The sequence below is a fragment of the Mesoplodon mirus genome (genome assembly GCF_964341445.2).
Source record: "Mesoplodon mirus genome assembly, chromosome: 1".
Classification (NCBI taxonomy): Eukaryota; Metazoa; Chordata; class Mammalia; order Artiodactyla; family Ziphiidae; genus Mesoplodon; species Mesoplodon mirus.
Genome location: NC_138976.1, coordinates 30,978,335 through 31,003,536, shown reverse-complemented (window position 1 = coordinate 31,003,536; position 25,202 = coordinate 30,978,335). Strand labels below are relative to the sequence as shown.

General features: G+C 36.9%; 1 protein-coding gene across 3 annotated transcripts in view; it reads right to left on the bottom strand.

Moving 5' to 3' along the window:
• SLC44A1 (solute carrier family 44 member 1) overlaps positions 1-25,202 on the bottom strand; it is a 205,738-nt gene that overhangs the window by 41,147 nt on the left and 139,389 nt on the right. The window contains exons 13-16 of one of the 3 annotated variants that reach the window (XM_082615134.1): positions 18,366-18,503; positions 10,810-11,046; positions 8,715-8,795; positions 3,419-5,782 (exon numbers count right to left, since the gene is read on the bottom strand). In XM_082615134.1, the coding sequence (XP_082471260.1) occupies positions 5,759-5,782; positions 8,715-8,795; positions 10,810-11,046; positions 18,366-18,503 (480 nt within the window). In that variant the 3' untranslated portion in view covers positions 3,419-5,758. Of the gene's footprint in view, positions 1-3,418; positions 5,783-7,926; positions 8,796-10,809; positions 11,047-18,365; positions 18,504-25,202 lie in introns of those variants that run through there. The other 2 variants (XM_082615135.1, XM_082615133.1) reach the window with 2 other exon arrangements.

Here is a 25,202-nt window from a genome sequence, read left to right as displayed (position 1 = left end):
GAAATCTTACTGTCTGGAAGATTCAGTGTTGACGTCCTGTTTTTCATTCAGATTAGTGTGGTTTTGATTTTCAAAGCTGGTACTAAAAGTTTTCAAGTTATAAAAAGGATTCCAGACAACAAGGTCCTATTGTATAGCACAGAGCACTATATTCAGTATCCTATGATAAACCAAAATGGAATAGAATATTTTAAAAAAGTATATATATATAACTGAATCACTTTACTGTACAGCAGAAATTAACACAACATTGTAAATCAACTCTACTTCAATTAAAAAAAAAAAAGATTCCAGGTCTGAAATTGGTAAGTACCATCTTAAAAGTATCTTCAGTGGAGGCCTAATCACTACTTTATTTCAAAACACATTATCAAACCAACTTTAGAGCAGCCTCAGACTTGTGTTTGTTAGGCCCTGAGGGGATGGGGGCGGGGTGGAGGATGGCAGTCTGAGGGTCACGAAATTCTATTAGTATTTTAAATGTTCCTAAGTAGGCTATGTGACTTTGAGAGAAAGGTAGTTCATTGCTTTCATAAGCTTCTCAGAGGGGCCCTTGGTCCCCTCAAAAGATTAAGAACATGCTTTTGAATATCAAATACTAAATTCGGGTCTTAGCAAATAAAAATGAAAGATTTTTGAAACATTTGGAAATTACAACGTTTTCATGTTCAGCTAGATCTTGACTAGACCATGAGTAACCTGAAAGCTTTACTATTCTGAATTCCCTGATCTAGAATGTTTATTCCTCAGGAAATCATTTATATTGTAAAACTGAGTATCAAAACTGAAGAGAATAGCCTAATATTTGGGTCCCTAACAATTGTATACCTTTTCCACAAGTTTACTAATGAATACCTTTAAAAAATATCCAACTTAAATCCTGCTCATTTAATCTAGAAAAGTGATAGCTGTTCATGTGATACTGAAATGGAAGCATCATTTGTCTTTTTTTTACACATATAAAAATCAAGGAGATGGGGCAGAAGAAAGGGTACTATAGTATTTCCATAGAAAAGAAAGGTTTTCCACAGAAATTCTCAAGTTTAAAAATGCTGCATTGAAGTTTTTTATAAGAAAGATGTCTTCAAAGATTTAAATCTTGGATTAAAAATTTCCTCTTAAATTGAAACTTGGAGAATAAGAATTTGACTCAAATTTATGAAACGTGAATGAGGGAAAGTGCTATTTAAAATTTTTTGGTGTGTACAACATGTTTAGCTTTTTATTTTGTTTTCTAAGTTTGCTAGCTTTATATTTTCTCTTGGCACATTCAAGCATCCTGCTTTTTCACAATTTGGGATGTGTCATTAAAAAGATGAGCTTAGGGCTTCCCTGGTGGCGCAGTGGTTGAGAGTCCACCTGCCGATGCAGGGGACGCGGGTTCGTGCCCCGGTCCAGGAGGACCCCACATGCCGCGGAGCGGCTGGGCCCGTGGGCCGTGGCCGCTGCGCCTGCGCGTCCGGAGCCTGTGCTCCGCGGCGGGAGGGGCCACGGCAGTGAGAGGCCCGCGTACCGCAAAAAAAAAAGAGATGAGCTTATTCTGAAAGTAGCCACTGTATATGAAGAGTGCCTACTTTTCAAATGGGCTAACATGTATTCCTTAGTACACAAAGATACATGAATATGCATTTAAAGCAAAAGGCATTCTGAACTGTGATTATATAATACACAAAGCTCTGCTTTATGCATTTACTTACGAACCCACAATTTTCCAATATATTCACAGACCACACCTTAAAAACTCTAGGCAAGCCATTATAGTGCACTTTTATCTAGCAGATGGAATATATGAAAAGAATACAGAGATTAACTGTGGCAGGTGCATTGATAAGCCTCCAGATTCTGAGGATTTTGTTTTTGTTTTTTTAAGTAGTGGTAAAAACGCAGTAGAGAACTTACTGAAAGGTGAAAACTTTTAAAGACCTTTCTGAAGGAAACTTCTCAGAGGCTGTATTAAAGGCTATTATTGGAAACTCCAAAAATTCAAGTGAGGTTACTGATGAAAAATAAAATAAAACGTTCAGGTCACCATAATTGGCAGCTCTGGTTTTAGAACTGACCCCAGAATTCTACTTTGAAGGCCAGGAGACCTCTTAAAATGGCCTTTGCTAGCTATTAGTGGTGCTTGGTGGAAATGGTCGGGGTCTTGAGGGCACTAACATGGCCTCACAAATATTTGGTGCCTGTAGTTTCCGTAGCTGTTTTAAGGGAGAGGGTGGGAGGAGCATTACTCTGGTTTCAAGGGGCTCAGGACTGCTATAAAAGGGGTCACCTCCTCACCACCCCCTACTTGGGTGAAATCCTGAAACTGCTCTGGGAAGATAAGGGAGCCCTTGGCAGATACTGAGGTCAGTGGTATTGGGAACTGGCAGCTTAATGCCCTTGGCTGAAAAAATGACAAAATTAGAGTAAGGGAGCATCTCTACAAAGGAAAAACTTGTTTCCAGCTTAATTTTTAAATAGACTCAGTGAATGCCCCCTCTTCAACCATTATGCAAAAAGTTTAGGAACCAACACACAGTTAAGCTACTTATATTGCAGTAACTTAGGACTTAATTATGCTATAGGATAGGCTAAAAGCTTTGATCCTTAAACATTAAACATTGCATTAAATGGTTTAAAGGAAGAGCCTGCTTTGAGCTGTGCTTGTCCGTGCAGAGATTATACAATCCCAGTGCTCTAGCTAAATTCCTAATGTTTACCTAATGTACTGGTAAGCCTCCCACAGAAGATGGGTCTCTTGGATTTATACTGAAATATAACCTTTTCCCTTCCATATCATATACGGCAGAGCTTACTCTTGAGGCAGGAGCCTAGAAAGTCTAAATCAGGCACCAGAACCTTAATTTTCCAATGGCAGCAACGATCACGATTCTCTTCTCACTGTGATCACCACTGACAACCGCGGATGCTAACTGTAACTCTGGAAGTAGGCGTCCTGAACACAATTTTGAAGATCCACCGCAGACAAAAGACAAAACCCACCACACAGAGTCAGCGGTTGATAAAAGTATTCAGGTAACCACATTTCACAGATAATTTTTGTCCTTCATCTCTTCTCACTTGGGCAGAGATGGAGGCAGTGAGCGAATAGCAATAAGGTAGCCCAGGGCCAGCTGAAGAACGGCTGACAAAGAATGACAGTGGCAGCAGGTCTATCCAAACATAGCCTCAAAACCTTCAAATATCGCTAAAAGCCTCTGTGAGGCTCTCTGAATTGCATCAACGAATGAAGCTCCTGAGAGAGTGATAGTCTATAAGTCAAATATCTCTCTGTGTGTGTCTGTGTAATATATATGCATATCTGCATATTATCTACCTATATGGCACACATATTCACTTAGGGGAAACAGCCTGGCAATTAATTTGGAACTCAAATGACATGGTTACACATAGATCATAATTTCTAAACACAATGTTAGTAAAACAAAATTTATTTGTAAAACAGGACCTGTTATATAAAATGGCACACAATCAAGTTATACAAAAATACAAAATTTCTTTCTGATTACAGTTCTAGTTGCAAATGATAATTAGAAAGCATTCCTGGTGGCTTCCAAACAGCTGAGATTGCGAGCATATGGAACAGGGAGCAGCAAGAGTCCATGGTGCTGGGATGGCCAAGTGAGTAGAACCTAATTTCCAAATTCAAGAATTCCACCAGGTCACTTTGGAGGGACACCTCCTAAGATAAGTAGCTCCTGTAATGTCTTCTGTTTTGATACCCAACTTCCATACTTTTGCCAATCCTAAATTTAGTTCCCAATGTTTCTTAATGTCCACAATCTGTGTGGCTATGAAACAGAAGGTAGTCTGAATTTTCCTACATGATTTGCTCTCTCACCTATTTGGATAATTGTTAGTTACATAATTATATTTATTCCATTTCAAATGATATAAAAGAGTTCAATGATATCGTTTAGTGACATCACATGTTAGAATGTTAACTTCTGGAGAATTATTGTTTCAAAATCGCTACTCTCACAATATTGTTTTCTGTGATCTTGCCAAGACGTGAGCTCCTGTTTCTTTAAAAAAAAAAAAAATTCCGGACTGTTATTGCAAATATTCTGAAAAATCAGAAATATTACATGAGCTTTGAAAAGGAACCGAGGCATTTAGCAAATTTTAGCCTAGCTAAAGAACACGGATACTTAAAAAAAAATACAATTTACCTTTTGCAGCAATTTAAAGGTCCAACCCTTTGAAAGGAAGCACATTAGCAAACAGCTGCTTATTAAGCCCTAGTGACATTAATTGTACACATTTCCATAATACCGGTCTAATTCACTGTCTAATTCTGGTAGGAGGCAATGCTTTCTTTCAAAAGATTCTCCTTCCATGGAATGATAAAATGCTGAGACTTTTTTTTTTTTTGTACAGAGCCTATATTTAGTGCAATAAGTTTAAAAAATCTGCTCTGAAATATTTACTTTACATTAACAAAAATAGCTTTTTTTAAAAAAATTGTAACAAAAAGGAGTTATCGCATAAACAGATCATGAATTATTCTTAGCAAATTCACTTTTTTTTCTTAAAGCATTCACCATTACAATAAGCAGAACAATGAAATATTAGCCATTCATATCTGGTAAGCTTCAGGAATTAAAAAACCCCCCCAAACCCAAAACCCATCCCCAAACACAAAGAACGTTCAACACTTGAGGATCAAAACATTAACCAATTCTTCAGTTAAACATTGTAGAATTCTGGATACTTAATGAATTGCCAAGGAGAGGAGCACCTGCCAGTATGTTTTCAGAGTTTATAGCAAAAGCATTTGAATAAAATGGCCATTTAGCCCTAAGCCACTGAAGTTCCTCTGAAGCAGAAGCCCAAGTACCGGAATTTTCAATGCTTTGTGTTTCATGTTTCTCTCCTTTTTTTATTCCTTCCAGCATTACTTAGTCTGCAAACCTATACACAGAAACTTAAAGGTTAAACTTGCTGGGTACCCCAGCTTCTTTCAAATCAGGCACACAAATGTGTGGAGGATGCTACTAACGTCAAAATGAAAGAAAGACAAAATATAAGAGAAAAGTTTGCATAAGAAAGATTATCTACCCTTTCCTTTTTTACCTACTCTCTTATAGAAGCATTAGGGTAAACTACAAATACCTGAGGAGTTGGTTACTTTTTAATGTTGGCTGACAAATGCATGAGCTATTACGAAAATTCCCATATTGGGTCCACTTGTATGTTTCTAAAAGGAAAATGACATGGCTTCTTTGATTGGGGAAAACTGAATGGAGTAACTCCTTATTTACCTGAAAGCATATGCCTAGTCTCATCCCACTAGGACTTATGCATCAGTAAAATAAGGTCTTGATTTTATGCACATATCAGGGAAATCACCCTTGAATAAACTTTAGACAGAGAATTCGGTACAATAATTTTATCTAATTTAAATAACTAAAGTTAAAATCTCCTCTAAGTTATTAAAAATGTTAATCAGATATGAATCTTAACATTTCCATTAAGACAATTACAATTGAAAACATTAAATGATGGCAGTTGCCTTGTAAAAGCCACCCGTATGAAAGGAGTACATGTTTGACAAAAATAAGCATAAAAAAGGTATTAAATCCCTGTTCCTGTTCTCTGATTTTGGCTGATTATGTGTGTGTGTGTATATACATATACATATATATACACACATACATATACATATATACACACACACCCACACACACAAATACATAGTTATGTGTATATATTGTTTTGGAATGTCAATGGGTTCCATAACGGTCGGCTAGGTTCAAGCAGAACTTGCTCCCGAAGCCTAGAAAACAAAGTCATACAGAGTATAATCTTAGACAATTACCATTAAAAGGAGATCATGAATGATGTTACAAATACACAGATGGTCACAAACAGCAATAAAGCAAAATGGATTGAGAATCCTTCTCTCCCAAACCTAAATTCCAGGGGCTGAAGTTCCTGTGACTGTTGAAAGTCACACTTCGCTCTGGGTCATCTTTGAGATATGCAGAGAATTCATCTCTAGTCTATGTTGCTATAGTGCCCAGGTTTTTCCCTCCATTTTCTCTGTAAGTTTTTCTTGTATGATAGCGAGCAGATTGCCAGATGTCTCTTTCTTACACCTCTACATCACATTTGGTAAATTTTTCTAAAATAATTTTCAAAGATTTATAGAAAGACCTTACAAACCTTCAAAGTTTCCTTAACTAGTGAGGCTCTCTCAAAAAAAAAGTCTAAGAGGAAAACTGGAAGTACTTATGTTTAGTTTAGTGATGCCCTGTCAAATGTAAAAATTTAAACCTCATTTTTCTAAACATTATTTTATAGACTTAAAAAAAACCCATATTAAACTATCCCATTAAGGAGACAGACAGTGAAATCAAACAGCAGTGTTTCTACAGATGCAGCAAAATAGTTATGACGCTGTTAACAGAACTTTCATCTATGGGAATAACATGTGAATTAAACCAAGCAAATACAAATAAGCAATCGTAAATTCTACCAATCCCCAAACTTTAGGAGGGAGTTTCTCAGGTACTTCTTTAGGGACACACACAAGATGGTGGTGGTATTACGGGTCAACTCTTATCATGCATATTTTGAAAGAGAGCAGATTTAGAGGTACTGATATGCTTGAAAGATTTAATTATCCTGTGAGCAACAATTCACACATCTCTCATGGGGACTTTCTGAACCACTTAAAACGTTGTTCTTAGAGATCAAATGCTACAATGTCCAAAGCACCAGAAAAACAATGCACATGGAAGATGTATTTTGGGACACGGCAGAGGGCTTTGCCATTAATCTGCAAGCAACGAACAACATAAAATAAAAGTGGAATGAAAATTTTAATGTGGTGTTTGAATTAAGGGACATTAATTTAAAGCTGAAAGTAATATTACGGGGAAAAAATTTCTACATTTCTGGCCACATAACCTAGGCAATTCTCCTACTATTAATACCTATGAATCAGGGGTTTAGGTAAGAGAAAGTATACTTGCATTCTGATCTACCACAATTCAGCTATCTTTCCCTCAAGAATAATACAGAAATACATGCCAATTGATGGTCGAAGTAGCTAGTCCTAAACCTCTAATTATTTCTCCCTTTCTTTAAATGCTTGTTACTGAAGAGTGATTTAATGTACACTTCAACCACTGGAAAGACAGAAAAGGGGGGGAAGGGTGGTTTACATTTTAAGATTTTATATGTCTTTTAAAAGTTTTAGGTTTGAAACCTTATTTTCTGAACAATTAGGACAACCAAGCAGTGGCAAGAAGGAAACCTTCCTCATTTTTCCAGGCTATCTTAGGGCTGGCAGAATTTTCACTGTGGTCCCCCCTCAGCCCACATGAAGTAAGAGGGATGCAGAAAGAAAGGGTAGGGAGGCAAGAAACCTGACAGGAGGGATTGGTGATTAGCGCCCCTTCCCTGTTCATCCAGTGCTGTCTGATGCACACTTAAAAATAAGAGTTACATGGCCATTCTACATGTTTTTACTTATGATTAGAGTGATCTGTGCCTTGGGAATATAAACACTGAAGTTTTGACTTTATTATCATCGATGCTATTAAGAGCAACACCAAAATAGGCATTGAATGGGGTTACAAAGAAGAGTTTGTATCTAAACATTCTGTTGAGGCTTTAATGTAGGTTGAATATGCAGTTATTTTGCATATACGTATACCACACCCCCATCCCCACAATGAAGCCATTTCCTTTATTCTTACATACTTAAGTGGGCTTGTTTTATACTACATATTTCTTAAGTTGGACACCTATAAATCAAACCATTTATTAAAGTATAAAGGAGAAAGAAAAGAGAGTCCTCACCTCTCCTTTTTTTGGACATTATATGCAAATAGAAGGCACATTGTTTTAAAATTAAGTGCTTAAGGATGTAGGCAATTATATAATATTCTGAAATAAACATGCTGTTTAAGAATAAAACACTTGTAATACAAGCAGTAATTAGACCAATATAGCTAAAGACATCTGTCGTTATGCAGTGGTGAGGATATATATGGGAAAAGCTACTCAGGATTTTCTTATACTGGTTAACTTTAAGTTGCTTTTTTCACATGAAAGGAGAGTGGTTATATATATTGCTGACCAGAGGTAATTTATCTTTCTCACAATTAAGCTGAGGCTGGAGAAGACCAGATTGTCTTATTGAGTGGGAATGTGGGTGTTGACGGAAATAGCCTTGTTTGCTACTGAAAAATAGCTTAAGAAACAAAGAAAGTACAATCCAGGCAACAGAAGAAAAAGTCAGCAAAGGGGAAAAGACAGCAACATAAACAAACCAATATTAAAAGAAGGGGGGAATATGAATTTCAGCAAGTTGAAAGGAATTGCTATCATCATTTCTAAAATAAGTATCAAACCGTCAGTTCAAGTGCACAACCAAATGTTCAGTCCCATGAAAACTAAACACTGACAGTTAAAAAGAAAAAAATGGAAACTGCAAGTTCATCTCAGGGACAAAAATATCCCCTGCCCCGCCATGAACACTGTTCCTTTCAGCTTACTTTTACAGAAGGTGGTCTCAGTTGTGACAAGAATTCTGCCATCCAAGTGATGGGTAAACACACAAACAGAAAGAGCAGCACGTCCTGCGTGACACAGATCACAAAAGCTTCTCCTGAAGAAGTGCAGTCAGTGAAGAGAGAGAGAGAGAGGAAGTGAAAGTGAAATTCTTGGAGGGCGGCCACCTCCTCATCCCCACCTACCATCGGTTTTAGCTCTCTGGCATCAGCAACACCTCCCTTACCAGCTTCTTTCATTGCTTTCCTACTGTTTTCCACAAACTCCTGCAAAACAGGGACCAAGTTACATAAATTCTTAGGTCCTTTCAGACTTCAGTTGTTAGATGATTTCTAAAGAATATTTACATTTTTGACTCAGTAATGGTAAATGGATGGCCTAAAAACATAGCAATAAGTAATATTTGGTACCACACACAAGAGCAGCTAAATTTGTGGGGATGCAATCTGTTGATATAAAATCTTTTTTCCCACCATTCTTTGTGACAATCTCACTTAGGCTCAAAGACATGTTAGTTCTATCTGAAAGAGAAAATACTGTTCGTTTTTTAGAAAAGACTATTTTTCCACACTTAGAATACTGTCTTATTTGTTGTGTTACTTTTTCCATATCAAGGTTAAATGGAAAAGCAACAACATTTTACTCTATAAGCCTCCTCTTTAAAATAACCCTAGGAGGTAAAAGAAAGCATTGATACTAAGTATAGTATACTGTTTTTACCAAGCCATAAATAAGCTATTTGAAAAAAAAAGTCTATCTGGCCTTGAAATTACTCCATAAAGCAGGAAGACAGGGAGTAACAACCAGAACCAGTGGATAGAAGTAGTTAAAATGGGATTATGCCCTGAAGGAAACATTTCTATCCTGTCAAAGTTCATGGAGCACTTCCTCGTTCAATATCCTCATCATTCTTATAGAGAAAACTAAAATAATAAAAACTATATTTTTTACTCTGCTTTTCTTCAGTGGCTTAAAATGGCTTAAAATGCCTAATCTCCTCCTAAATGCCTTAATCAAAAGAGAGATGATGCTTCTAGGTCAAATTCCATTATGAAAATAATCAGTTAGGATTATAATTGAGATTATGAAAATGTCCAAAATGTAGCTGGTAATGTTCTTAGTAAAAGAGATAATGAGTGCCAAATAGGTCAGTTGAATCACTTAGAATTTTCGAGATTGAAAAAAAAAAATCTAGCTTATTTATTAATACATTTATTTTAGATTTAACTAGATAAACCATGTTTCTGGAAGATGGTTCATTATTTCAAGGTCTAATGTTTAATCTTAAATATTATCCATTCTTGAGATAGGAATATTTTACAGCTTTATTAAAACACATCTTTTTTTTTTTTTTTTTTTTTTTTTTGCGGTACGCGGGCCTCTCACTGTTGTGGCCTCTCCTGTTGCGGAGCACAGGCTCCGGACGCGCAGGCTCAGTGGCCATGGCTCACGGGCCCAGCCGCTCCGCGGCATGTGGGATCTTCCCGGACCGGGGCACGAACCCGTGTCCCCTGCATCGGCAGGCGGACTCTCAACCACTGCGCCACCAGGGAAGCCCTAAAACACATCTTTAATTGGGCAGCATTTGACATTGATACTAGTATTTAAACCATTTTAGAATGGTTTCTAAATTTTTTTAAAAAATTAATTGAGGTTCTAATATAGGGAGGCTGCAGAGGCTACATAACTATAAAGAATCTGAATATAATATCTGTGTAAAGGTTCAGATCTTGACTAATGGAAAACAATACCATCTACCAGTCATGGGTCTGATAATGTGTATTCATTACAAAACTCCTTCAGTTTGGCCTGGAATACTTAGGATAATGAGTTTTAACAGAGCTGACAGCAATAATACTTGGAAAGGTGGTGGATGGAGAAATACAGACAGGCACTACAACCTGGGAAATAAAACTTTTTGTCTTTGATTCAGGAAAAGGCACTTAGAACACCAGCTGTCCAATGTTCCAGTTTAAGGGCTAACGAAGTCGATTCAAGTGTATCTAACTGGAGAGATGGAGAGAGCAGTATGGAATAGTGTGAACTCAGGACTATTAATGGGAAACTGCTCTAGCTAGGTAGATTTGAAATGGTCTCGTTCATGCCAAGAGGATCTTCTTCCCTGATTTCCCCAAGACTAACCTCATTCACGGGTGCTGAAGGTTTAATTCTGAATTACTCAGTTTCATATAATGGGAATTAAATACAGAGAATGGTCTACAAAATATTTATATTAGTATTTTTATCCTTAAAGCAGTAGAGGGCATCTGAGGTACTTACCATAAGCACTTTATCCATATAAAATTCTCTGCCTGGGCTCCCATCATTGTATTTTGTATCAATGGCAAAACACAAGAATAATACATCCACTACCATTTCGTAAATGGACAGGAAGCAATGAGCGACTAGGAAAGCAAAGAGGCAGACGATGATCAGAGGCAGCACCCATACTGTGTAATCTTGCTGGTAGTTGAGCAGCATAATCCCAGCCAAACCTGTGCTGCAGACTATCAGCACCTAAAGCAGAGAGAACAAAGATCACATTTAATAACCTCCTGCATAAAACCACTATTTCTTCATCATTTGCAGACTTTACCATTTATAAATGATGGTTGCATGAGTCCATGCCACCTCAAATTAGAAAGCATAATCCATAAATACCCATATACATGTATATGATATAACATAAATATCATCCTTGTCGACACTAAAAATAATCAAGTTTTCCAAATATTATGCTTGTTTCCTAAGACTTCACTTATTTAGCATCTGTGGCAATTTTTAAGATAAATGTATACACATATTAGAAAAAAAATTATACACAGTTAGCACTCAGAAGAAAATTATTGACATTTCAGGGTATTGCTATGTATTTTTTCTAAGCATTTTTACATATATGAAATAGTATTATATAAACATATCATTAAAAGCTCTTCATTAATATTTATATATCATAAATGTTTCATAAATATGTATTCAGCTACATATTTACATTTTATGGGTGATTTAAAATTTATTTAACCATTCTCCTATACTTGCAGACATATTGTTTTCAGATATAAATAACACTGCAACAAACATCTCTAAGAGCTTTTTCTTTGTTTCATATTTTATTTCACATGGAATATGTGGTGAATTTAATATGATTTGCCATGAAGTGTTGATTTGGACTATTTGTGGAGAAAGAGGTTGCCAAACACACTCATGCTGTAAAAATAAAAGAAATAGTCATTTGCCTACTGTCAAGAACCACCTACTCTGATGCTTCAACACTTGTACATGCAGCACTTTAAATTTTCTGTGTTCCTTTTAATACTTTTTATTTCAGTTTTTCAATAACTCTATGAATGGCTTATGGCAAACATTATCAGCCTCATTTTATAGATTGGGAAACATGCTTAGAGGAGCTAGCTGGTCTGCCCAAGGCCACAGAGTAGAATAAAGAGCAGATACCATTCAAAAAATGGTGTTAAGATGCCAACACCAGTACTCTTTCCAGGTAAAAATTCAGCAAATACTTGGATACTGATATATCACCGTAACAGATTACACTGAATCCTAGCCAGACTCTTCCCCAGCCCTTTACCTGGCCTAGCATCAAGCTTTAAATAACAAAGGAAAAGAAAGAGTTCCCTAGAACCACAGCAGCCTTTCCTTGCCCAGTGCTGAGGACAGGCAGACTGAGAATTCTTCTTTTGCTTTTCCCTCACTATTTATCAACACCAAAACATCTCTCATTCACCATTATCTTAACCAGGAATTATAATGCATCAGAGGATATATTGGTTAAGCTATAAATTGAACACTCTCTCAGATGATTTTAGGGAGCAAATCTGGGTCTGCTCCCCTCCCATGATTTTTTTGTGGCAATATACCTATGAATCTTCTCTCACAGTGACTTATTTTCTGGGGTGATGTCCACAAATAGCTAATTAGGTCCATTTTTTTTTCACTCTTCTGTTTCAATTTTAGGATGAGTTATTTCTTATACTCTTCTTCAATGTTTTTACATTCCACCCTATGGGAGAACTCAGCTGCTTTACACTCTCCCTATGGCACTAAAAGTAAAACCACATTTGAAATGTTAAAGTCAATTATAGGCAGAAGATGTGGCTCAGCCAAGTAGATGCTGAGACAAAAACTGTTAAGGTAGAATACTGTCACATGAGAACCAACTTCAAAAACTAGTGACATTTAGCTTAAAACGTCAAAGAAATGTAATAATACTCCCCAATATAATGAAAGGGTATCATGTACTCATTCAAGCAGAGGATACATTAGTGGTTCTCAAACTATTAGAGGGGCTGGAAATCCCTTGGGGAGTTTGTGAATAATGCAGATTCCTGGGTCCTGCCCCCAGAGAATCTGATTGGTTTGATTTAATATGAAGCTCAGCATATTCATTTTCAAAGAACCCCCGGGTGAGTCTTAGAAAGTCCACAGCCTATAAGGAGTACTGCTCTATATCACTGATCTCCATGGTACAGTACACATAGCCAAGAGAAGGTTCAAGAGAATCACCTGGGACTTCTATTAGTATTTCTCATTTAAAATTTTACATTTTATAAAGCATCTATTAATGAAAGCTATACATATGTCATTAATAAATAAATGTAAATATATTGGGGAAACATGCTCAAATTATTATTATTATTATTTTTTTTTGCAGTACGCAGGCCTCTCACCGTTGTGGCCTCTCCCCTTGCGGAGCACAGGCTCCGGACGCGTAGGCTTAGCGGCCATGGCTCACGGGCCCAGCCGCTCTGCGGCATGTGGGATCTTCCCGGACCGGGGCACGAACCTGTGTCCCCTGCAACGGCAGGTGGACTCTCAACCACTGCTCCACCAGGGAAGCCCTCAAATTATTTTTTGGTAACAGGATGTTTGATTTTAAAGGTTTAGACATTCTTGTTATAAAGGATAAATTATTTGTGATGCAGTAGAAGAGATTCACACACAGAGTAGGATGTGAGAAGCAGGAAGAAAAGGATGCTGGTTTTGGAGTCAGAAAGATGTAGGACTGAATCAGAGTTAGAACTTCTTAGTCTTGTGACTCTAAGCAAGTTCACTTAACTTTTCTGAGATTCTTTTTCCATCTTTAAGAGAGACACAATAGGACATACATCCTGTAATTGTTAAAATAAGCATTCTGAAAGCATTTAACATAGTGACTGGCAAACTTAGCTTCTTTCTTTCTTTCTTTCTTTCTTTGTCATCATAAATCTTGCATTTATGATGCCCTTTCCCCCCATGGAACCCATGTTTTGAAAGATTTTGTTTACCAACAAAATAGCATCAACAAGTAACTCATATTTTCATTTTTTAATAATTGAAGCCAGATTAAATTGTCAGCTAGAACATCTAACTGTCATAAAAAGTATTATCAAATAGAGGTAAAATAATTTCAAACAGAAGCAAAGAAACAAGATTTCGGGGATTCTTTTGGTATAGTTTTATTGGCAATAAATATGTGGTATGCAATATTTATTAGACTTAAAATGCAATACCTATTAGACTTAAAAATGTTTAAAAAGCTTCTAAATCACTATTCTTAATCTTTGAGGACCCTGTAGGCCAGTGATCATAGGTTACAAGCCACTAAACTAGAGGAGCTAAGGTCTCTTCCAAATCTAATTTACCATTCCATTAAATCATTGGGGCTTCATAGAAATGGAATACATGACACTGTCTTTTGTTTTCTTTCTAAAATCAAGGTTTTGAAAATTAAATTTAAAATTTTGAGATATTATGAATTCACGTGCAGTTATAAAAAGTAACAGAACGATTCCATGTACCCATTACCCAGTTCCCTTCAATGGTAAGACCTTTCAAAATTATAGCACAAAGTCACAACCCAGATATTCATACTGATACGACAAAGATACAGAACATTTCCATCACCACAAGCATCCTTCACTTTAACCTTTTCTAGATATTCCTACTTCCCCCCTCCCTATCACTAACTGGGTGACCACATATATGGTCTCCATTTCTATTGATATAATATTGTTGTTTCAAGAATGTTATATAGGGCTTCCCTGGTGGCGCAGTGGCTGAGAGTCCGCCTGCTGATGCAGGGGACGCGGGTTCGTGTCCCAGTCTGGGAAGATCCCACATGCCGCGGAGCGGCTGGGTCTGTGAGCCATGGCCGCTGAGCCTGCGCGTCCGGAGCCTGTGCTCCACAACGGGAGAGGCCACAACAGTGAGAGGCCAGTGTACCGCAAAAAAAAAAAAAAAAAAAAAAAAGAATGTTATATAAATGGAATCATACAGCACTTAATCTTCTGGGATTGGCATTTTTCACTCAGCATAATTCCCTCAAGATTCATCCAAGTTGTTCCATGTACTAGTAGCTTGTTCCTGACACTTTCATAATGTTTATTATGATCTACCTAGTTGAACTATCTGATCAAAAACTATTTCTGCATACTAGTAGCCATTAATTTCATTAATTGTAATGAAAGAAACTCTTTAAAAGATTTATTGTAGGGCTTCCCTGGTGGCGCAGTGGTTGAGAGTCTGCCTGCCAATGCAGGGGACATGGGTTCATGCCCCGGTCCAGGAAGATCCCACATGCCGCGGAACAGCTGGGCCCGTGAGCCATGGCCGCTCAGCCTGCGCGTCCGGAGCCTGTGCTCCGCAACGGGAGAGGCCACAACAGTGAGAGGCCCGCGTATCGCAAAAAAAAAAAAAAAAAAAAAAAAAAGATTTATTGCATTCTGTGATCAGAACTATATTTTTGGAAAAGGAAAACAAGAATTTATCTTAGTATGTTGGAAACCCAGAAGTTTTTTTTTCCTCTTATCTTTCTCCTTTTTGATTTCTCAATTTACAAAGTGTTTACCTTTCATGGTTTTAAAACTCTTGTTTTTACAACATTAGAAATATTATGTTATTCAAAATTATATTTTTCTGGAAAGCAACTTGGAAATATGTATCAAAAATCCTATTATGTATTTGAACTCATTAATTCCACTTCTAGGATTCTGGCCTCAGGAAATAAGTATTAATGTGGGCAAGAACTGGTATACAAAAGTTTCACTTTATAATAGTAAAAAATTGAGAACAGTTCAACTGTAAAAAAACCAAAAAACCCCAGAGGCTTTGTTAAATAAATGATACAACAACTATATAGACATTTTTAATAAAATGAGAAATGCTCATAATATAACACGAAGTGAAAAGAGGGATACAAAACTTCCTTTTCTACCAGATTTTAAATTCTCTTTATTGACTAGTATATAAGCAGCACCCAGAATAGCCCCTAGTACATTACCAGTAGGCACTCTATAAATATTTGTTGAATGACAAAAAGGTTATGATAAACCTAAAGAAAAAATTTTTACAGGTCATTAGGTTGCTGAAAAACTCAAAGCCAATTTTAAAACACTGTATTTTATCTTGTATATATTTTTCCATTATAAGAGAAATGCATACTTAATATAGAAACTTTATCATATCATAAAGTTTATCAACTTTATCAAAGTTTCTATCATATCATAGAAACTTTACCATTATATGATAAAGTGGGAGGAGGTGCTTAGAATCACTCATATTTTCAATATCCCAAAGCAATCGTTATTAAAAATATTTTGAGATATTAATTTTCTTTCTCTTTCTTATGCACATTTTTATGTACATTTTAAAATGGTTCTGTGATGGTCTAGTAGTTTTACTCAGCTTTTCCACTTATTATACACATTATCACATTATAAACTCAATAAAAAACATGGTTTAGGGAATTCATTGGTGGTCCAGTGGTTAGGACTTGGTGTTTTCACTGCCATGGGCCCGGGTTCAATCCCTGGTTGGGGAACTAAGATCCTACAAGCCACATGGGGTGGCCAAAAAAAATTTTTAAAGTTAAAAAAATAAAATAAAAAAACAGGGTTTAAGAGGTGAATAGTCTGTTGATTATTATTTCCAAACTTTACTGTCAGGCAGTACATTGTTTACAATTAGTCACTACTATAAGTAATGCTGTATTTAGAATTATCTCCAGTAGTTTACCATCATCAGAATCAAAAGGCTTTAGGGGGAAGAAAAAAAGGCCCAGGGACAAAATTAATGTCAGTTGAGGCAATTATAGCACACAGTGATTAAAAACTTTGAAGTCAGACAGATCTGAGTCTGAACTCCAGCTCTGCCACATTTGAGTTTTCTAAATTTGGACAACCTACTTAGCTCTCTAAACTTTGGTTTCCTTTGCTGTAAAATGAAGATAATAGTAGTAGGTCTCCTTACAGGGAAGGACCAAATATAACACTTCACATAAAGCACTGCCCTCAGTACCTGGTACTCAGCAAGTGTCTCAATCAGAGTTACTAAAATCATCATCATGATCAAATGTTGCCACTTGGTATAATTTTCTCCCTTATTCTTTATATGTCTTATTTCTCTCTTATTTTAATTGCTCTGCATTATATATGTTTTTATTTTAAGTTGCTTCATATCTTTCTTAGCAATAGGGGTCAATTATAAATACATAAAAAAATGAACAAAAAATCTGAAGCCTTCCTGAGTTAGTCATATAGCACATAAATAATAGCAATGGTTACTGACAGCGTCAGACCTGTACTCATTCGTTAACATGAATTAACTCATTCAATTTTTACTATAAAACATTTCCTCTTATTGTTAAAACATGACAAAAACAAATCCAGGAGTCATAACGTATGTTTAATTACAAATTTTCAAAATAACTATCTGTACGGTTTTATAATTCTTTTTAGATGACAATTGCCTGAGAACTTAAAACTACATTACACAGTGCTAGTCAATGCCTTTCTACATCAAATATTTAATTCCCTTTCAAAAACATTTTAAAGGCACAGTGGTTGGAGTAACTTAAGTGTTCAGCAGTAAGAGAATAGCATTTGATGGAACAGTGGCCATCATGATAATGAGTAATTATGAAGATTATCAAAGTAATACAAAAAATGTATATGATAGAATATGAAGTGAAAAATAGCAGAAGAAATAGCTATGTATACTAGGATCGTTATACTATAGAAATATAAGCCTGTGAAAAAACACTGGGAGGGAATATAAAAATAAGTTATTAGGTTATAGTGGTGGTGCCGTTTTCTTAACTCAATCTTTCAAATTTTCTGAGTATTTTATGGTTTGAAATATAGATACAAAGATAAAGCGAGTCCTCAATTATAATGTTATCTAATATTTTGCAGATTTTAATAGCACAGAATAGAAAAACACTTTTGAGGACAGTTAGGTCTCATTCCCTAACAGCTCTATTTTAAGGGGTTTATATATAGTAACGATGACGGCTAATATTCATCAAGAACTTGCAATGTGTCAAGCACTATCTTAGGTACCCTACACGTATTAATCAGTCTAACCCTCAGAGTTCTAGGGGTTTGGCACTATTATTACCCCAATTTCACAAATGGACAAACTGAGGCACAGAGTGGTTATATACCCTGCCTCAGGTCACACAGCTAGTCAGGCCAGGATTTAAATCCAGGCAGTCAGGCTCCAGATGCAGTGCCCCTAACCATTACATGGACTGTTTCTTAATTCAAAATATGTAATGCGCAAATTACTTAACTGCTCCATGCCTCAGTTTCCCCATCTGTAACATGAAAATAATAATAGTACTTCCTTTACAAATTTATTATGAGGATTAAATGAGCACAATACATGTAAAGTACTTAGAACAGTGCTTGACACATATTAAGGGTTTTGTAAGTGCTTGCTGTATATTATGTGACTTTTAGTTTTTTTGTGGGCTACATATATTTTTGAAATTAAAGAGCAACTATATGCATATGCAAAAATTTACTGTCTGTCTCAGATAATATACTTGGTCTTATTACCTTGCCTAGGAATAACATGAAATCCCCCACTGTGTTGATGGCAGCTACTCGCAAAGCATTCTCCACGAGAATGACAAAGGCATCCTTCGCTGAGGTGCAGAAGTTGGTGCTGTTGATAGCTGTGGCTGTGTATGCATTCTGGACAAAAAGCAAAAACAATTTTTCATCAGTAAATGTAATCTTTAAGATTTAAACCAAACATAGTTAAAGCATAGCTTGTAAAACTATTTCACAGTTAAACCCATGGCTTTGGTGAGGTACAGATTTAGATTAAGCACAAGGAAATATGAGACATTAAAAAAAAACCTGATATGGTAATGAGAGCTTCTCATTTGGCCTAGTTTAGGTCCTTTAAAAACACTGATATTTATTAAAAAACACATAAACCTTTCCAATATCCATTAACTTCTTCCATGTATTAGTAAATCAAATCATAATTTAAACTTGCCTAGATACCTTGGGTTCATTACCATGCATATCAGTGATGCATTATTACCACTTCAGTGATGCATTAAAAGCTGAGTGCGCGCGCATGCGCGCGCGCGCGCGCACACACACACACACACACAAAGGCATCAGATTGCTGTGCTGCTTTATCTGGAACACCTCCTCTTTGACACTTTCTTCTATGCTGTCTTATCTCCTAGTTCTTGCAATAGACAGCTGTCTGTTGCCAAGCTTATACCCCTCCCTCGTAGGGCAGGATCCTAAATCCCCTTTAAGAAAACAGACCTTCCCCATTCTCTTGGAGTCTGAGTGAAACTGACACTACCTCCAGCTCTTGGGGTGGGCCTTGGCTGATGTAAGCCAGTCAACATGTTCTACCTACAACAACGGATTCAGGGATTGGTACATAAACTAATCAGAGCCTATGAAAGTAAAAGATATTCCCTGGAGCTTCCGGGGGAAAAAAAGAAGTTTTCTTTCTCTTCCATAGGTGCTCCTGACAGAGCAGCTCTCTCATTTTTCTGGACAGCAGGGTGTGAGGGTACGAATTGCCATGGCTGTTTTGCCAACGTAATGGAAGTCAGAAGAGAGAGAGGAACCAGGTACTCACATTGGGTGACAATGTTTGCATGATTAGGAACTAGCCAGATTCTGGACTTCTTAGTTATTGAAGCTAATAAATTGCTAAAAATCTCTCCCTTCTCCTCTCTCCCCCACCCCCTTCTCACTTTTGCTCTTTTTTAGGCCAGACTGAGTTGGTATATGATAGAATATGAAGTGGTCATGTTTTCTTTGACCACTCAGACTTTTTCCTTCTTTTTTACATTGCATTCTAGAACAGCATTGGCATTTTCTGGGAAATGTGAATAAGTAACATAACATGAAATACGTCTGAGTCTTAGAAGGGAACGTATACCTACTTTGGAACTAAAACTTACCAAGAGGGAAGGAACCCAGCCCCATCCATCAACAGTCAAGAGGATTAAAGTTTTACTGAGTTCTGCCCACCAGAGCAACAGTCAGCTCTACCCACCACCAGTCCCTCCCATCAGGAAACTTACACAAGCCTCTTAAATAGCCTCATCCACCAGAGGGCAGACAGCAGAAGCAAGAAGAACTACAATCCTGCGGCCTGAGGAACAGAAACCACATTCACAGAAAGATAGACAAGATGAAAAGGCAGAGGGCTATGTACCAAATGAAGGAACAAGATAAAACTCCAGAAAAACAACTAAATGAAGTGGAGATAGGCAATCTTCCAGAAAAAAAATTCAGGATAATGATAGTGAAGATGATCCACTACCTCAGAAAAAGAATGGAGACAAAGATCGAGAAGATGCAAGAAATGTTTAACAAAGGCCTAAAATAATTAAAGAACAAACAAACAGAGATGAACAATACAATAATTGAAATGAAAACTACATTACAAGGAATCAATAGCAGAATAACTGAGGCAGAAGAACTGAGAAGTGACCTGGAAGACAGAATGGTGGAATTCACCGCCATGGAACAGAATAAAGAAAAAAGAATGAAAAGAAATGAAGACAGCCTAAGAGACCTCTGGGACAACATTAAATGCAACAACATTCGCATTATAGGCGTCCCAGAAGAAGAGAGACAGAAAGGACCAGAGAAAATATTTCAAGAGATTATTGTCGAAAATCTCCCTAACATGGGAAGGGAAATAGCCACCCAAATCCAGGACGTGCAGCGAGCCCGATACAGGACAAACCCAAGGAGAAACACACCAAGACACATAGTAATCAAATTGGCAAAAATTAAAGACAGAGAAAAATTATTGAAAGCAGCAAGGGAAAAACAACAAATAACATACAAGGGAACTCCCATAAGGTTACCAGCTGATTTCTCAGCAGAAACTTTACAAGCCAGAAGGGAGTGGCATGATATAATTAAAGTGATGAAAGGGAAGAAGCTACAACCAAGATTACTCTACCCTGCAAGGATCTCATTAAGATTCGATGGAGAAATCAAAAGCTTTACAGACAAGCAAAAGCTAAGAGAATTCAGCACCACCAAACCAGCTCTACAACAAATGCTAAAGGAACTTCTCTAAGTGGGAAACACAAGAGAAGAAAAGGACCTACACAGACAAACCCAAAACAATTAAGAAAATGGTCACAGGAACATACATATTGATAATATACCTTAAACGTGAATGGATTAAATGCTCCAACCAAAAGACACAGGCTTGCTGAATGGATACAAAAACAAGACCCATATATATGCTGTGTACAAGACACCCACTTCAGACCTAGGGACACATACAGACTGAAAGTGAGGGGATGGAAAAAGATATTCCATGCAAATGGAAATCAAAAGAAAGCTAGAGTAGCAATACTCATATCAGATAAAATAGACTTTAAAATAAAGAATGTTACAAGGAAGGAAACTACATAAAAATCAAGGGATCAATCCAAGAAGAAAATATAACAATTATAAATAAATATGCACCCAACATAGGAGCACCTCAATACATAAGGCAACTGGTAACAGATCTAAAAGAGGAAATCGACAGTAACACAATAATAGTGGGGGACTTTAACACCACAGTTACACCAATGGACAGATCACCCAAACAGAAAATTAATAAGGAAACACAAGCCTTAAATGACACAAAAGACCAGATAGATTTAATTGATATTTATAGGACATTCCATCAAAAAACAGCAGATTACACTTTCTTCTCAAGTGTGCATGGAACATTCTCCAGGATAGATCACATCTTGGGTCACAAATCAAGCCTCAGTAAATTTTAAAAAACTGAAATCATTTCAAGCATCTTTTCTGACCACAACGCTATGTGATTAGAAATTAATTATGGGGAAAAAAACATAAAAAACACAAACACATGGAGGCTAAACAATACGTTACTAATTAACCAAGAGATCGCTGAAGAAATCAGAGAGGAAATAAAAAAATACTTAGAGACAAATGACAATGAAAACACGATGATCCAAAACCTATGGGATGCAGCAAAAACAGTTCTAAGAGGAAAGTTTATAGCTATACAAGCCTACCTCAAGAAATAAGAAAAATCTCAAATAAACAATCAAACCTCACACTTAAAGGAACTAGAGAAAGAAGAACAAAACCCAAAGTTAGTAGAAGGAAAGAAATCATAAAAATCAGAGCAGAAATAAATGAAATAGAAACAGATAAAACAATAGCAAAGATCAATAAAACTAAAAGCTGGTTTTTTGCGAAGATAAACAAAATTGATAAACCATTAGCCAGACTCATCAAGAAAAAGAGGGAGAGGACTCAAATCAATAAAATTCGAAATGAAAAAGGAGAAGTTACAACAGACACAGCAGAAATACAAAGCATCCTAAAAGAATACTATAAGCAACTCTATGCCAACAAAATGGACAACCTGGAAGAAATGGACAAATTCTTAGACTGGTATAACCTTCCAAGACTGAACCAGGAAGAAATAGAAAATATGAACAGACCAATCACAAGCAATGAAATTGAAACTGTGATTAAAAATCTTCCAACAAACAAAAGTCCAGGACCAGATGGCTTCACAGGTGAATTCTACCAAACATTTAGAGAAGAGCTAACACCCATCCTTCTCAAACTCTTCCAAAAAATTACAGAGGAAGGAACGCTCCCAAACTCATTCTATGAGGCCACCATCACCCTAACACCAAAACCAGACAAAGATACTATAAAAAAAAAGAAAATTACAGACCAATATCACTGATGAATATAGATGCAAAAATCCTCAACAAAATACTAGCAAACAGAATCCAACAACACATTAAAAGGATCATACACCATGATCTAGTGGGATTTATCCCAGGGATGCAAGGATTCTTCAATATATGCAAATCAATCAATGTGATACACCACATTAACAAATTGAAGGATAAAAACCATATGATCATCTCAAGAGATGCCGAAAAAGTTTTTGACAAAATTCAACACCCATTTATGATAAAAACTCTCCAGAAACTGGGCATAGAGGGAACCTACCTCAACATAATAAGGGCCATATACGACAAACCCACAACAAACATCATTCTCAATGGTGAAAAACTGAAAGCATTTCCTCTAAGATCAGGAACAAGACAAGGATGTCCACTCCCACCACTATTATTCAACATAGTTTTGGAAGTCCTAGTCATGGCAGAAGAAAAAGAAATAAAAGGAATACAAACTGGAAAAGAAGAAGTAAAACTGTCACTGTTTGCAGACATGATACTATACACAGAGAATCCTAAAGATGCCACCAGAAAACTACTAGAACTAATCAATGAATTTGGTAAAGTTGCAGGATACAAAATTAATGCACAGGAATGTCTTGCATTCCTATACACTAATGATGAAAAATCTGAAAGAGAAATTAAGGAAACACTCCCATTTACCACTGCAAAAAAATGAATAAAATACCTAGGAATAAACCTACCTAGGGAGACAAAATACCTATATGCAGAAAACTATAAGACACTGATGAAAGAAAATAAAGATGATACCAACAGATGGAGAGATATACCATATTCTTGGAATGGAAGAATCAATATTGTGAAAATGACTCTACTACCCAAAGTAATCTACAGATTCAATGCAATCCCTATCAAATTACCAATGGCATTTTTTTAATGGAACTACAATAAAAAATCTTAAAATTTGTATGGAGACACAAAAGACCCCGAATAGCCAAAGCAGTTTTGAGTGAAAAAAATGGAGCTGGAGGAATCAGACTCCCTGACTTCAGACTATACTACAAAGCTACAGTCATCAAGACAATATGGTACTGGCACAAAATCAGAAACATAGATCAATGGAAAAAGATAGAAAGCCCAGAGATAAACCCATGCACCTATGGTCAACTAATCTATGACAAAGGAGGCAAGGATATACAAAGACAGTCTCTTCAATAAGTGGTGCTGGGAAAACTGGACAGCTACATGTAAAAGAATGAAATTAGAATACTCCCTAACACCATACACAAAAATAAACTCAAGGGCTTCCCTGGTGGCACAGTGATTGAGAGTCTGCCTGCCGATGCAGGGGACATGGGTTTGTGCCACAGTCCGGGAAGATCCCACATGCCACGGAGCGGCTGGGCCCATGAGCCATGGCCACTGAGCCTGCATGTCCGGAGCCTGTGCTCCGCAATGGGAGAGGCCACAACAGTGAGAGGCCCGCGTACCGCAAAAAAAATAAAAATAAAAAAATAAAAATAAACTCAAAATGGATTTGCGACCTAAATGTAAGACTGGACACTATAAAACTCTTAGAGGAAAACATAGGAAGAACACTCTTTGACATAAATCACAGCAAGATCTTTTTTTTTTTTTTTTTTTTTTTTTTTTTTTTCTTTTTGCGGTATGCGGGCCTCTCACTGTTGTGGCCTCTCCCGTTGCGGAGCACAGGCTCCGGACGCGCAGGCCCAGCGGCCATGGCTCACGGGCCCAGCCGCTCCGCGGCATATGGGATCCTCCCAGACCGGGGCACGAACCCGCATCCCCTGCATCGGCAGGCGGACTCTCAACCACTGCGCCACCAGGGAGGCCCGCAAGATCTTTTTTGATCCACCTCCTAGAGTAATGGAAATAAAAACAAAAATAAACAAATGGGACCTAATGAAACTTAAAAGCTTTTGCACAGCAAAGGAAACTATAAACAAGGCCAAAAGACAACCCTCAGAATGGGAGAAAATATTTGCAAATGAATCAACGGACAAAGGATTAATCTCCAAAATATATAAAGAGCTCATGCAGCTCAATATTAAAGAAACAAACAACCCAATCCAAAAATGGGCAGAAGACCTAAATAGACATTTCTCCAAAGAAGACATACAGATGGCCAAGAACCATATGAAAAGCTGCTCACCATCACTAATTATTAGAGAAATGCAAATCAAAACTACAATGAGGTATCACCTCACACCAATTAGAATGGGCATCATCAGAAAATCTACAAACAACAAATGCTGGAGAGGGTGTGGGTAAAAGTGAACCCTCCTGCACTGTTGGTGGGAATGTAAATTGATACAGCCACTATGGAGAACAGTATGGAGGTTCCTTAAAAAACTAAAAATAGAATTACCATATGATCCAGCAATCCCACTACTGGGCATATACCCAGAGGAAACCATAATTCAAAAAGACACGTGCACCCCAATGTTCATTGCAGCACTATTTACAATAGCCAGGTCATGGAAGCAACCTAAATGTCCATCGACAGACGAATGGATAAAGAAGTTGTGGTACTTATATACAATGGAATATTACTCAGCCATAAAAAGGAATGAAATTGGGTCATTTGTAGAGACTGTCACACAGAGTGAAGTAAGTCAGAAAGAGAAAAACAAATATTGTATATTAACGCATGTATGTGGAACCTAGAAAAATGGTACAG